At 40.1% G+C, this 16648-nt stretch overlaps 1 protein-coding gene across 2 annotated transcripts in view; it reads right to left on the reverse strand.

The window, feature by feature from the left end:
• The window catches only part of RANBP9 (RAN binding protein 9), a 90812-nt gene that overhangs the window by 71129 nt on the left and 3035 nt on the right, over positions 1 to 16648 (reverse strand). For both annotated transcript variants that reach the window (XM_031011867.2, XM_055390653.2), the window contains exon 2: positions 4641 to 4752. In XM_031011867.2, the coding sequence (XP_030867727.1) occupies positions 4641 to 4752 (112 nt within the window). The remainder of the gene's footprint in view (positions 1 to 4640; positions 4753 to 16648) is intronic.

Consider the following 16648-nt stretch of genomic DNA (forward strand, 5'->3'; position numbering starts at 1 on the left):
GGAGTTTCACCATGTTGGCCAGGCTGGTCTTGAACTCCTGACCTCATGATCCACCGGCATCAGCCTCTCAAAGTGCTAAAGGCTAGAGCCACTGTGCCCAGAGAAAATTCGGTTTTAAATTAAGCAGAATAAACTCTCAGATGGGCATACATCATTGCAAACAAAAGGTGCCTAACAGCTACTCTTTCTGGTCCATGCTTTACAAAGATGTTGAGATTTTTAGGAAAGAATCTTTTCTCCAGAAAAACATTAGTTGGCCAAAATTAGCAATACGAGTTGCTTTTTTTCATAAATGAATTGTTCTTTGCTTCCAAAAACAATGGGCTGGGCCTAGAACTTTGTTCGACACGTTTACCAGAGAGATAAATGAATGTGACCAAAGAAGTACAATAGTTTGGCCGGGCGCGGTGGCTCACACCTATAATCCCAGCACTTTGGGAGGCCGAGGCGGGTGGATCACCTGAGGTCAGGGGTTCGAAACCAGCCTGGCCAACATGGCAAAACACCATCTCTACTAAAAGCACAAAGAAAGCGGGGCGTGGTGGCGCATGCCTGTAATCCAGCTAATCGGAAGGCTGAGGCAGGAGAATCACTTGAACCTGGGAGGCAGAGGTTACAGTGAGCTGAAATCACACCATCGCACTCCAGCCTTGGCAACAAGAGCGAAACTCCGTCTCAAAAAAAAAACAAAAAACAAAAAACAAAAAGGCAGGGCACAGTGGCTCACACCTGTAATCCCAGCACTTTGGGTGGCAGAGGCAGGCGGATCACCTGAGGTCAGGAGTTTGACACCAGCCTGGGCAACAGGGTGAAACCCCATCTCTACCAAAAATACAAAAATTAGCCAGGTATGGTGGTACATGTCTGTAATCCCAGCTACTTGGAAGGCTGAGACAGGCAGAATTGCTTGAACCCAGGAGGTGGAGGTTACAGTGAGCCAAGATCGTGCCACTGCACTCCAGCCTGGGCAACAGAGCAAGACTCTGTCTCAAAACAAAACAAACAAACAAAAAAATAGTTTTCTCCAAGAACATACAAGAAATAGTACTTCTTCTAATCCATTCATTTATTCATACCTTTAAAAGCCAGCTATAAGTTAAGTACTGGAGCTATAGAAATTAAAATAGTCCCTTACTCTTAAATCTGTAGGGTCACGTTGGCAGTAAGCAGACAATTGAAACAATACAAATATCATAATTACAGTCTGGCCAAAACGTAAAGGAGGCATAGAAAAGGCATATTCCTACTTTAAGGAGAAAATGCCATAAGAAAGGTACTCCTAAACTAGGACTTGAAGACTAATTAATTAGCTAGGCAAATAGAGAAAGGGATAAGACAAGGTGAAGGAAGGGCATGCATAAGGAACTAGAAATATAAGCCAGCATGCGTAGTCAGAGAACTCCAAATGGTACCTTATAGGTGAAGAGCAGGTGAGAATTAGGGATTCTTCAACATAATTAGTCATTAGGGAAATATAAATTAAAACCACAGCAAGAAATCACTAGAAACCTATTATAATGGCTAAAAATTAAAAAAAAAAATGACAATACCTAGTGCTAAGATCAACAGGAACTCTCATACACTGCTGGTAGAAATGCAAACCAGTGGGCCAGGCAGAGTGGCTCACACCTGCAATCCCAGAACTTTTGGAGGCCGAGGCGGACAGATCACCTGAGCTCAGGAGTTCAACACCAGCCTGGGCAACATGGTGAAACCCCGACTCTACTAAAAATACAAAAATTAGCCAGGTGTGGTGGTGGGCGCCTGTAATCCCAGCTACTCGGGAGGCTAAGGCAGGAGAATTGCTTGAACCCGGGAGGCAGAGGTTGCAGTGAGCCAAGACCGCGCCACTGTACTCCAGCCTGGGTGACAGAGCGAGACTCTGGCTCAAGAAAAAAACAAAAACAAACAAACAAAAAGAACGAAATGCAAACTAGTACAGCCACTTTGTGAAACAATTTGGCAGTTTCTTACAAAGTTAAAAATACACTTAACTACAATCCAGCAATCCCACTCCTAGATACTTACTCGTGAAAAGAAAACTTATGTTTACACAAAAACCTGTATATACATGTTTACAGTTCCAGCCAAAAAAACTGGAAACTGAGAAGTTCTTCAACTGGGGAGTGGGTAAGCAAACTTTGGTTCACTTATCTACAAAATTAGATTTAAAAGGACTGTTCTATGAATATATACAACAGGGAGGAATCTCAAATGTGTTATGCTAAGTGAAAGATACCAGACTTAAAAGGCTACAAACTATATGATTCCATTTATATGCCATTCTTGAAATGGACAAACTATAGAGACAGAAAACCAGTCAACAGTTACCAGGAGCTAGATACGGGGAAGGGTTGTCTACAAAAGGGTATGGCAGAATTTTGGGGGATGATAGAGCTGTTCTATATAAAGCAGTCCGCATTTATCTGTGGTTTTGCTTTCCTCAATGTTTCAGTTACCCACAGTCAACTGAGGTCCAAAAATATTAATTGGAAAATTCCAGAAATAAGCAATTTGTAAGTTTTAAATTGCATGCCATTCTGCATAACATGATAAAATCTCATGCCATTGGATTCAGTCCCGCCCTGTCCCCACCTGGGAATCATTCCTTTGTCTAGCATATCAACGCTGTATATACCACATGCCCTTTAGTCACTGAGTAGCCCTCTCAATTATCAGGCTGAAAAAAAACATAGTATATATAGAGTTCAGTACTACCTGCAGTTTCAAGCATCCACAAAGGGTCTTGGAATGTATCCCCCACAGATAAGGGGAGTCTCCCATATCGACTGCGATGCTGGTTATATGACTATACATGTTTGTCAAAACTCACAGAACTGTACACTAAAAAGAATAAAGTTTACTATATGTAAAATATACCTAATTTTAAAAACAAGAGAAAAAGGATAAGGTATCCTGGCTACAAAGAGACTGAAAAATGACCCAAGAGCTAGTCAGATCTGAGGGGTCCTGTTAAGAAGCTCTACATTTTATCCTTGAAGCAACAGATGTCCCAAATGATCTCAAAAAAAGGGTAGAGGCAACTCAGTTTTTTATTACTAAGAACACTGACAACAGTTATAGACTAGAATAAGAGCAAAACAGGCAGCAACTGGAGACCCATCAACCAACTATCTCAGAGTAATTCAGCAGATAAATAATTGAGATCTGACAAAGGGAGAGGCAGTAGAGATGAACAGAAAAGTTAAAAGCAGAAAATTCTCAAGTTTCTAGCAATAGTGAAACCACCGACCAAATGTTTTTTGTTTTTTTGTTTTTTTCAGAAAAAGATTTTAAACAAGCTAAATTTAAATGCCTGCGGGACATTCAAATGCAAACATTTGGTTAGACACGTTGTCTGGAGCTCGAGGGAATAAGCTAAGATGTAGCATTAGATTTGAGAATCATCAGGGTATTTGCAGCCAAATATGAGGTCAAGTTCATATAATTTGAAGTATAAAAAGAATCAGCTTACTGATTATACAGCTTGTAAAGTGAGAAATGGTGACAATCGTGTGCCTATTTCAATATGGGCCTCTCTCAACCACTCTATCCTTGCCATCTCTGATTTTCTCTTTGGCTTGATTACCCTAAGAAAACTGAGGCAGTTACATAAAAAGCTGTCACTGAATTCCAAGTTTTTATTTTCTGTTGCTCATACTGTTGACATCGAGAATATTCAGCCGATAAAGGAGTAATCTACTGAATACACTTATTTGGTTAATTAAACACAGGAGGATCACTAAGAGGGGTTTGATTTGAGGTCCATCTGACTGACCTCACAGGGCAACTTATCCACACAGCCCAATAAGCTTTGTCTTGGTAACTCAACTAATGACCCTATGACTGCTTTAAGAGACCTCTGATATGCAATAAAGTTATCAGGAAATACTATAGGATAGATCCAATGATTCTAGGTAATTAGTGCTTAACCAGGGATAGGCACCAAAATTCAGTGTGGAGCTTTCTCAAAATGCCTATCTTGCCCAAAGCTCTGCTTCTGAAAATCCTAATTTAGGAACTTTTGGGGTAAGGCCCAAAAATTACTATATTTTTAACAGTCTCATAAGTGAATTCTGATACCCATACAAACCACACACCAATCCCAAGCTGAAAAGCAATGATATAAAATTTGGTTCCAGGCCCTACCATGGAATTCTCATTTGGAAATTTCTAAACCACATCCTAAACCCTGAAAATCTCCTCTAGTTGAGAGCATACAAATACACATTTCCCAGCTGAAACCTAAAATTCTAAGTCCAACATCTGTAAAATACCTATGAATCACCAACTGACTATGATTACTAGCTTTGAGAGGATTTAACTTCTTAGCAGAATTCAGGAAAAAGCAGTGTAAGAAAAGTCATGGAAAATGAGTCACCATCCCTTCATTCCTTAATTCCAAACTCTCCATTTTAATAATAAACCTACCAGAAAAGCTTAGTTAATATCACCAACTCAAGCTTTAACTTCAGCTAGTATTTAAGCATAACCAGATCCAATCTGTTATACTGAAATATTCAGATTCCACTTTTCCAATTACCAAAATTTCCAGGATTCCAACTTTCCAATTACATCATAAACATTATGAATCAAAACAAAAAAACTAGCAAACGATTTTTCTCACCAAATTTACTTACCCATCTCTTCCCTTACTGACAATTTTTACTTCAAAATAATAAATCCCACAGGCTGCTGGTATTGGATGCGTGGCTCGAACTGACGCGGCATCTTTTGGGGTTTTGCCATGACCTGCATATGAAACAGGAAGGAAAAAAGAAGTCACATGAGATATTCACTGAAAGATGAAAACCTTAAACAATTCAGGAACATATAGGTTTTTGGAATGATGTATAATTTCTGCTCTTATCAGTTCAAATACTCAATAAAACGTTTATCATCACCATGAACCCAATATGCAAAATAGCCCAAGTTAACCACAGAACTCTTCACACTATTACTAGTTTTATTAAGACTGCAGAATCCAAATATGGAAATTGAACCTAGCAGCCTTTTATGCAAATTAAATAAAAGACGTTATAGAGTACACTATATTTTTAAGAGGAAAAAGGCTGTACGAAGAACATGAGAGAAAGATCTTAATTTTATCAGGTCTAAATCTGCATATAACTTATATAATTTCTGTACACTCTTGCCAAAGTCCTGGCTCTTTAAACCAGAAGCATCTGTATTGTATATTTCTAAGTGAAATCTTACACAATTAGATTGAATTGGCAAAACAGCTTTCTTAAGAATTTACAGTTTTGTTCTTTGGTATAGTCTTATTAATTAAAGCTGATTCATAAAATCTCTTGGGCCAATAATAGCTTATTGAGAAATACATCTAATTTCTAAACGTATTTTTTTCTTTTTAAACAACAGAAGTAACACCATGCCACTGCTGACATTTTAGAAAATCTTTTAGATAATGGCTTTCAAACTTTTTAAACCAGCTATTCCTCAATTCTAATCCCATAGGGTTTGCTAAACTCACAATCACTTCCCCTACCTCTCACCCAAGACACAAATTACCTTGAAAGCTAGCATGTAGACAATATTAAGAGAAAATATGTCCACAAAACCATGGAAGAATAAAGAAAGAAGTTGAAGTAGCATGTCAGAAAGTACTCATAGAGTATGAGTGAGACAAGTCTCCATAATCCCCAAAAGGACTGCATGAGAAACAATACTCTAAATCATTATTTGGGTGTTCTAGTTAAATATGCTCCACGCAATACAAACTTCGCATTAATCTTTCAGTCATACTATAAAATTATCCTCATGGGTAGCAGAATTCTCAAATTTATCATGATTGCTTTAAAACTAAATACCTTCTTGTAAGTCAAAAATTGTATCTTAAGATATACAATCATCGCACATGAATGAGATCATATCCTCCCTTACCACACACTTGACCAAATTTATCAAATTTCCAACACATGCCTTATTATTATTAAACACTTAAGTTTACACTTGCAGTGCAAATTAGTACATGTTCACACCCCCCACTCCCCCCACAAAAAAATGGAATGAATTCTGCCACTCCTTCCATTACCATGAAAACTTGGGTTATGGGCAGAAGTTCTTTTAGCCTGGTGACCATAAGGAGTCAACAAGCTTGGCTAGGCAAGACAAAAATGGAAGCAACAATATTTACATGCATCAAAACTACTTTAACATATGATGCAGGTTAATAGATTTACACTGAGCTAAGCAGCAGGAAAGAAACAATTGCACAAGTCTGTGCACTAGTCACTTTTTAATAATATTTCATTATGGTGGCAGTAAAACACATTTTTCAGTCAAAATATGTTCAAATAATTAAGTTACCTGAGAAAAGGCCATGGAAACTACATATTTAAAAATTAGATTGTTACAAATAAATCTACTAGAAAACTATCTAAACAAAATCTAACTGCAGTCCTAAATCCACTGATTTTTTAAGGGAAGTGACCCAAACTTTTAGGGATAAAATAATCCCAAAGTATTCTTAATAACAAATAATAGTTATATATATTTAATACCGTGTGAAAGGCACTGCTCTAAGAGCATTAAGTTTATTAACTCATTTAATATCCAAAACAACCCCATGAGGAAGGTACTATCTATTATCACTTCACAGTTGAGGAATCCAAGGGAAGATAATGAAACTCGCCCAAAGTCATACTGCTAAAAGCGAATTCCAAACCAGGATTTGTGCTGGGATTTAAATTCAAGAAACCTGATCTAGTGTGAGCTCTGAACCCACATGAAGGATTTAGTTACAATGAACATTCGGGGATCACTTCACATATCCCCATGTCCTATTCTGACTACTTCTATGGGAAAAGAGAAAGAAACTAATATTTGAAAGTAAACAGTCTCTCAAAGAGTTAGGTGCTTTTGTATGGATTTTTCTCTTTCAACATTTATGAAATAGGTATTATTTAACCTCACTTTTTGAAATGAAGAAATCTGTAATCTGTCGTGGGCCTACAGAAAAAAAAATAAAATTTTTACACATTATATACCCAGCCCCAAATTGGTAGAAACATATATCAGATCCATGCATGAATTAAAATCCCATACATTTTTCCATTATGCAAAAATTACTATAAAGTACCAGTTATAAATCTTCAAGTATCCATTATATTTGTTATGATTCACCAATTGCAGATAAATTCTGTAAATATTAAAACTAAAAAGATTTGTTTCATGTTTAAATTAAAATTTAAATTAGATGTAAAAGGTATAAGGAAAAGTTTAAATGCAAGATTATAAGGTTTCATATTATTTCTTAAATGAGACCAGTCCAAGTTGAGTATCCCTTATCTGACATGCTTGGGACCAGAAGTGTTTTAGATTTTTTTCAGATTTTACAATATTTGCACATACTTACCAGTTGAGCATCCTAAATCCAAAAATCCAAAATCTAAAATGTTTCATTGGGCATTTCCTTTGAGCCGGGCGTGGTGGCTCATGCCTGTAATTCCAGCACTTTGGGAGGCTGAGGCGGGCGGATCACTTGAGGTCAGGAGTTCAAGACCAGCTTGGCCAACATGGTGAAACCCTGTCTGTACTAAAAATACAAAAATTAGCCTGGCATGGTAGTGTGCGCCTGTAATCCCAGCTACTCAGGTGGCTGAGGCACAAGAATCGCTTGAACTTGGGAGGCAGAAGTTGCAGGGACCTGACAGCGCCACTACACTCCAGCCTGAGCAATAGAGTGAGACTCTGTTCCAAAAATAAAAAAAATAAAAAATCAAGTTTTGAATTCTGAAAGCATTTTGAATTTCAGATTTGGGATGCTCAAACTTGTAATATCAGCAGCAAAGGGCCTATTTCTAACAATGCTCATCACCTGAAAGTTTATTATTACCTCAAATTCTGTGGTAACCAAAAAACAACCTCATACTACCAAAGTTTAAACTTGTAAAACTACAAAGTCTTCAGTATTAAGTGTTTTCTATGTGGCTTTAGAAGAAAACATATGTAATACTTCCTAATTCTAAGGCTAGCAAGTTTAGCTCTTTTTATTCAAACAATCTGATGGAAAGAGTTTGAATAAACCATTCTACCCCATTCCCACTCCCTTCCACTCGCCAACATGCAGCCAGCCAGTGCCTTTCTGGAAATATAAATCAGCCGTCCTTGTATCAGTAGCCCTCAATACAACTAAGATTCCTTCCAAAGCCTCCTCTTTGGCCTAGGAAAAAGACACGCTTCCTGAGCACCTTGTCTGGTCTTGCTCTCCACCTACACTTTCCACCTCCTTTCTGCTCCAGCCACATCAGCACTATTTTGATTCTTCACCATTGATCAGGCCAGTCTGTACACATGCTATTCCCTCCACCTTTCCTTCTTAGCCTGAGTAGGTCCTACTCACACTTTAAATCTTAGCTCAAGCTTTACTTCCTCAAATATTCTTTCTCTAATCTCTCCAACTTGGTTGAAGCTCCTTTTTACAAGCCCTCATAGCAACATGTATCTCTCCTGCACATTTACACACTTAACACTCACGTTTAATTATTTTTTCCCTGCGTTTTAATTCCTGAACCTCTTTATTCCCGCTAACTTCCACTCTAACTTCAATCATTCCTTCTTGAAGAAGCAAAAGCTCAAGACCCAGAGTCTAAAGCTGCAACAGACCAAGCCACCTGTAATATCGGGCACAGTGAAAATTTAACTGGGCTTTTATTTTACTAGGACTGTAATTTTTGTAGTGTTCTGATTAATGCTTACAAAGTTCCCAAGGTTTTAAGGGGTTGCTCCAGCTTTATAGTTTGCATAAGTCCTGTTACTTTTAGCGCACTGATTTTGTGGAAAACATGGTTTTCCAGCCACGCATTCAGGACATTATTGCAGAAACACCGGTATCTTCCTCCAGAACACACCATCCTGTTCTATCCCCTTTCTAAAGCCTTCACATCTATACTTCCTCTTCAACATCATGGGAACTCTAATTCCTCAAACTCTTTGTGTTTTTTCTCCCTTTTTCCTCTTCCAGGACAGGCTACATGGTAATCACTTAAAGCTCTCAAATATCCTTGATTTCCCTCATATGCCCATCATTCTATCATATCCAACCAGCAAAATGACACTCTCAGTATTATAATCTACCTTCCATACTCCCACACTGGACAGTTGACTTCTAATGAATAAAGTCCAAAATCTTATGAACAGCCACTGCTATGAACTAATGATGTCAACTGAGCACTCTCAATGCTACCAACAGTATTTTTAGAAATGTTGTCAGCTTATTCCCTATCCCTCTCAATGGCTAGTCCACATTTTCATCATTTACTTTAAACTTTACATCCTCTACTCAAATTCATGAGCAAAGTACCTCGCCTCTTATCAAGAAAACAGGAGGCCAGCTGGGTGCAGTGGCTCACACCTGTAATCCCAGCACTTTGGGAGGCCAAGGCAGGAGGACTGCCTGAGGTCTGGAGTTTGAGACCAGCCTGGCCAACATAAAACCTCATCTCCACCAAAAATACAAAAAGTGGCCAGGCATGGTGGTGCGCACCTGTATTCCCAGCTACTTGGGAGGCTGAGGCAGAAGAATGGCTTGAACCCTGGAGGCAGAGATTGCAGTGACCCGACGTTGTACCACTGCACTCCAGCCTGGGCGACAAGAGCAAGGCTCCATCTCAAAAAAAAAAAAACCAAAAAAACAAAAAAACGGGAGGCCATTAGCTATGGTCATATTCAGCTCTCCACTCTTTTATTACAAAGTGATCTATGTCCATGGCAGTCTTCACCTCTTCCACTATTATCAAAGAACAGTCTGTACTCTCCTCTCCAAGACCAACCATTCTGGACTCTGGAACCAGTTTCCTCTCTAGAAGCCTCTCTGTCAGCCTCTCAAGCTTGTATTTCATTATCTTCCTCTCTAATCTCTCCTTCCCCTCAATCTGTAAAAGGACAATGTCCCCAAAATGTACACTTTTCACAAATTCTATGCCTCTGTGCTACATATAAATCATTGTCAGTAATGTACCAGAGTTGGTGGTACATAATTTTTTACCTTAAAAGTAATAACAAGGCCGGGCACAGTGGCTCATGCCTGTAATCCCAGCACTTTGGGAGGCCAAGGTGGGTGGATCACTTGAGGTCAGGAGTTCCAGACCAGCCTGGCCAACATGGTGAAATCCCATCTCTACTAAAAACATAAAACTTAGCCAGGCATGGTGGCAGGTGTGTGTACTCTCAGCTATTAGGGAGGCTGAGGGAGGAGAATTGCTTAAACCTGGGATCCGGCCTGACAAAGCGAGACTCTGTTCAAGAAAAAATAGTAATAATAACCAGGTAGGCTAATCAATTTGATTTGTTAACATGTTAAATTTTGTATACATTTACTGGAACACCATACCTTGGACTAATATAGTATTTTCATTTAATTTATGTCGCTTCAGTTTTACCTATACAACCAAATTAAAACAAGATTGACTAAGAAATGACACAGTGGTCTCTAACACAATACTTTCCAAAGGAATTTTTAAGGATAATTAAAATTTTCATCTTCTATGCTGACATTAGAAGCTAAACCCCAGGTAAAATGTAACTCCACTATCAGCCGTTAAAAATTAGAGGAAAAAAAAAATCCTACCTTAACCTCCATCCTCCTCTAGGAAATGCCTAATCTCTTCCTTCATCTATATTTCTCAAGGATAATCTCTATTCACTATCCTCTCTACTTGGTCCTTTCATTTACTCTTTCAACCCACTGAAATCTGGTTTTTGCCCCATCACTCAATTCAAACTGCTCTCCCTAAAGTCACAATGATCTAATTTCCAAACGTAGTGGAAAACTATCTGTGCCTATCCTACTAAACCCATCTGTTGCAACAGACACTAAATATCACTTCCTCATTTCTAGGGAAGGTGGGGAGGCTGTTTGAGACAGTGTCTCATTCTGTTGCCCAGGCTAAAATGCAGTGGCATGATCACCGCTGGCTACAGCCTCAACTTCCTGGGTTCAAGCAGTCCTCCCACCTCGACTTCCCAAAGCTTTGGGATTACAGGTGTGAGCCATTGCACCCTCCCGTGCTCAGCTTCTGTGACACCAACCTCCTTGATGTCTGGGGACCTACCATTTCTTTTGTGCTCCCTCTAGTCTTTCAATGTTGGTGTTTTTCAGGGTCCCCATCTTTGGCCCACTGCTTTTTCTCACTCTATTCTCCCTCTCTCTTTCAAATACTCTGAGTTTCAACTACCACCTACAAGTGACTCCTAAATCAGTCACGACCTAGACCTCTCTCCCAAGCTTCAGATCAATTATGGTTAACTGTCAACCCTTCCTAGGAGAAACTGCCTCACACATTGTCCCTACCAAAAGAAGTGAGACCCAGACTATCCTTGTACCAGCAGGGTATTTTGTATTTTATAATTACCACCATTCCTACAGCTGATTCAACACAGGTTAGCACCTGACTTGAAGGCCACCAATTCACAACATAGTCTGTAATGAAAAGCTCTGCCCAACTAAGAATCATAGCAATTAGCCAGGCCAATCTGTTAAGTCTCTCAGGAATTTGACATAGGAAGGAAAGGATAAGCCAGTCAGTAGGGAAAAAGAAATAAAACAACCAGAAACTAGTGATTGGAGCTGAGTCATTTTAATAGAATAGAATTAAGTCATGACTGTTAAGACCAGTTAGAGTCCCCTTAACTCCAAAAGACCTGTTCCTGTTCTTTCTGTAAGGCTTGTTTCTTTGGCTTCTTCTGGTTTCCATGAAGTCAGATCACAGGGCTGAGATTCCCATTTTCACTTATCTCCAACTATACTGTAATACAGTCTCCTTCACAATCATTATTTTATTCATGGTTCACTGCAAGAGCCTAACAGCTAAAGACCCAAACATCATCCTAACAGAGTTGGAAACCCAAACATTTTCCTTGATTTCTCTCACCATCATTCCTCGTATCCTCTCAGTATTACTTTTAAATATCTCACAAATATATCTGCCTTTCTCTGTCCTTACCACTGACCCAGCTGAGGTCAATTCTAACATGGTCTACTGCAACAGTCTTCTAAATGAATTTACTATTCCCACTCTTGTAACCTCTTGAATCTATCTTCCAATCAGCTGCGTAATCTGACAAAAATGAAGATATGAGCCAGTCACTTCCCATTTAAAATCCTTTGATGATTCTCCATCTCCTACAGAATAAGATCTAAACTCAACAAAATATTCCACAGGGCTCCTAACTGGGCCAGATACAGTGGCTCCTGCCTGTAATCCTAGCACTTTGGGAGGCTAAGGCAGGCAGATGGCTTGAGCTCAGGAATTCGAGACCAGCCTGGGCAACATGGCAAAACCCCCTTCTCTACAAAAAAATACAAAAAATTAGCTGGGAATGGTGGCACGTGCCTGTAGTTGCAGCTATTCAGGATGCTGAGGTGGGAGGATCACTTGAGCCCAGGAGGCAGAGGTTGCAGTGAGCCTAGATCGCACCACTGCATTCTAGCCTGGACAATGGAGTCAGACCCTGCCTCAAAAAAGAAAAAAAAAAAAAAGCCTCCTAATTGATCTTTTCCCAGATGCTCCTTGTCACATACTCTAAATGCCAACCCAAAATTGCTTGTAAAACCAGACACATAAAGTAATTCTCTATGTTTTTGCTTTTCCTTCATTTGCAACACCTAGCCCCTCCCTTTCTCCTATATCCTACTCATCTTTTAAGACTGACCACTAGCCTCGACTCCTCCAAGAAGCTATCCCTGATACCTACACTTCCTTCATTCTTTCCAATGTCAGCCTGGGTTAGACGCTCCTGTTTTCCACAGTACGCTCTATAATATTTCCCTTACTACTCTATTTTATGTCCTCTGAGCTCTCTGAATTCAATGACAGTATCTTCTCCACCTCTGAGTGTCCAGAACCTAGCACAAAATAAACATTCACTAAAAGCTTATTAAATAAATGAAGAAATGAACAGTGAAAAACACATATAAATTGTCTCGTCTGGCAGAATACATATCATTAGGCTGGGTGCAGTGGTTCACGCCTATAATCCCAGCACTTTAAGAAGCCAAGGCAGGCGGATCACTTGAGGTCAGGAGTTCCAGACCAGCCTGGCCAACATGGCAAAACCCCATCGCTACTAAATATACAAAAATTAGCCAGGCGTGGTGGCAGGCGCTTGTAATCCCGGCTACTTGGGAGGCTGAGGCTGGAAAGTCACTTGAATCCAGGAGATGGAGGCTGCAGTGAGCTGACATAGTGCCACCACTGCACTTCGGCCTGGGCGACAGAGCAAGATTCTGTCTCAAAAAAAAAAAAAACAAAAAAAAGAATATACATTATTATTGTCTACTGTTCTGCATGATTATTAGATTTACTTGATTCTTGCAGTTACCAACGGACATTTTTAAACCTAATTTCCCAAAATCTTGGCAAGTAATTCTTCAATTCCTTCATTTTAAGGAACATTTTTAGGCCGGGTGCGGTGGCTCACGCCTGTAATCCCAGCACTTTGGGAGGCCAAGGCGCGCAGATCACAAGGTCAGGAGATCAAGACCATCCTGACTAACTCGGTGAAACCCCGTCTCTACTAAAAATACAAAAGAAATTAGCCAGGCGTGGTGGCAGGCGCCTGTAGTCCCAGCTACTGGGGAGGCTGAAGCAGGAGAATGGTCTGAACCCAGGAGGCGGAGCTTGCAGTGAGCGGAGATCGCGCCACTGCCCTGCAGCCTGGGCCTGGGCGACAGAGCAAGACTCCGTCTCAAAAAAAAAAAAAAAAAAAAAAAAAAAAAGAAACATTTTTATATCACCCCCATAATGCTTAACAGACATTTGCACTTGTAAGCAAGCATGTTGAAATATCTGTTCAAACTTAAAAAGTGCAAGAAATTAGATAAGCAATTATATTTAGGAAGTGTTCAAGGGCTAATGACTGGGGGTACAGGTGGGAAAGACAGAGTAAGTATAACAAAAGTTCAACCTATCACGCCTGTAATCCCAGCACTTTGGGAGGCCGAGGCGAGTGGATCACTAGGTCAGCAGATAAGAGACCACCCTGGCTAACACGGTGAAACCCTATCTCTACTAAAAATACAAAAAATTGGCCGGGCGTCGCGGCGGGCACCTGTAGTCCCAGCTACTTGGAAGGCTGAGGCAGGAAAATGGCGTGAACGCGGGAGGCGGAGCTTGCAGTGAGCCGAGATCGCGCCACTGCACTCCAGCCTGGGCAACAGAGCAAGACTCGGTCTCAAAAAAAAAAAAAAAAAAGTTCAACCTATTTGGTTAGATACTGTTCATAACATTTCAATTAAAAAGTGAAATTCTGGCTGGGCACTGTGGCTCACGCCTGTAATCCCAGCACTTTGGGAGGGCAAGGCGGGCAGATCACGAGGTCAAGAGATCGAGACCATCCTGGCCAACATGTTGAAACCTCCCCTCTACTAAAAATACAAAAAATTAGCCAGGCGTGGTGGCGCATGCGTGTATTCTCAGCTATTCAGGAGGCTGAGGCAGAAGAATTGCTTGAACCCAGGGGGCGGAGGTTGCAGTGAGCCAAGATGGCGCCACTGTACTCCAGCCTGACAACAGCAGAGCGAGACTCCATCTTAAAAAAAAAAAAAAAGGACAATTCAGGCCAGGCGCAGTGGCTCATGCCTGTAATCCCGGCATTTGGGAGGCCGAGGCGGGCGGATCATCTGAGGTCAGGAGTTCAAGACCAGCCTGGCCAACACGGTGAAACCCCATCTCTACTAGAAATACAAGAATTAGCCGGACGTGGTGCTAAGTGCCTGTAATCCCAGCTACTCAGGAGGCTGAGGCAGAAGAACTGCATGAACCCAGGAGAGGCTGCAATGAGTAGAGATTGTACCACCGCACTCCAGCCTGGACAATAGAGCAAGACTCTGTCTCAAAAAAAAAAAAATGCAATTCACTATTTATTTACTAATTTTTTTTTAAGATAGGGTCTCACTCTGTCACCCAGGCCATCATGGCTCACTGAAGCCTCAACCTCCTGGGCTCAACCAATCCTCCTCCCTCAGCCTCCTAAGTGGCTGGGATTTCAAGTGTGTGCCACTTAGCCCGGTTAATTTTTAGGGGTAGAGACGGGGTCCCACTATGTTGCCCAGGCTGGTCTAGAACTCTTGGGCTCAAGCGATCCTTCTACTTTGGCCTCCCAAAGTGCTGGGATTACAGGCATAAGCCACCACACCCACTGAAATTGACTATTTCATTGCTTCCTATAATTCCCAACTTTGACTTACCTTGGATTTCTTCTAAACTGTTCTAAATCAGTAAAATCAAGGTGTCTGGACTTTTCTGAAGCACTGTGTTCCAGTTACCTTTTTCCCCCAGAGTAAGTATTTTCAATCTCAACTATTCTTTAAAAGTTCTAAATGTGATCACAGGATTTTATCTACTTGAGATAATTAAGTCTCATATGAACTTAAAGAGGCAATACTATGGGATTGTGAAAAGAACACTAAATCTGGAGTTAGTGAAAATTTTCAATCCTGATTTACTTATGACTGGGAAGATCTAACCTCCAGGTTCTACCACTAAAATTTAAAATGAAAATTCCAGGATCTTGTCCAGATCCACTAGTGTGTGTATATATAAAGCACTCTATAAAATATCCAAATAGTGGTAATAACTAGAAAAATATAAAAATGCAATCTGTTGTTGAAACATTTAAACTAAATCCATTGTCATATTTATTAAAATTATTTTCCCGTTATCATTATAACTAAGTCTAAACTTGTCACATTTGTACTTATTCAATACTGACAACAATTTCAAAAATAAGAGGGGCTATCCCTGGGTTTTTCAATAGTTGTTGTGTGACTGCTAAGCAAAAGGCCTTTAAAAAAATTTCACATATACTATACATACCCTGTTGTTCCTCTGCAATCCAATCAACCTTATCTGCATGTCTAGTATTATCTAACATTAATCTCTTCAAATCATTTAAGGAACAATACTGCTTCCAAAAGCAGTAATTTCAATTTAGAAGAACATCTTAAAAACAGAATACAGGCTGGACACAGTGGCTCAGGCTTGTAATTCCAGTACTTTGGGAAGCCAAGGTGGGAGGATCACTGGAGCCCAGACATTCAACACTAGCCTAGGCAACACAGTAAGACCCCATCTCCACAAAAAAAAAGAAAATTACAACTTAGCCCAGCATAGTGACAGGAGCCTGTGGTCCCAGCTACTTGGGAGATGGAGGCAGGGGGATCCCTTGAGCCTAGGAGGTCTAGACTGCAGTAAGCCATGATCGCACCACTGCACTCCATCAAGGCAACAAAGTTGAAATCCTATCACACACACACACACAAAAACACCAGAACAACAACAACAAAAAACCAGAATACCTTTGGAGCAAAAGAAAGCAAAATACTTCTATTTCAAAGATAAGGAAAATTCTCGTCATTCTGGAAAATAATTAAAATCATTCTTTTGAAATTCTGTAATACGTGAGTATATGAATAGTAGTTTTTACTGTTAAAAGTGTCTTATAATACTTAGGTAAAATCAATGCAGCACAATGACAGGTTAAATAAAAATTGACTCTTCTTATTCTGTGACTTTAAAGTATTATCCACTCTCTATGATACTTCTCCTTTGCTACTGCTACTGCTACTGGGACACAGTTGCCCACCACAATCGGCGTGGTCCTCTCAGAAAACACGCAGAAAATC

Source organism: Gorilla gorilla, chromosome 5 (assembly GCF_029281585.2).
Source record: "Gorilla gorilla gorilla isolate KB3781 chromosome 5, NHGRI_mGorGor1-v2.1_pri, whole genome shotgun sequence".
NCBI lineage: Eukaryota > Metazoa > Chordata > Mammalia > Primates > Hominidae > Gorilla > Gorilla gorilla.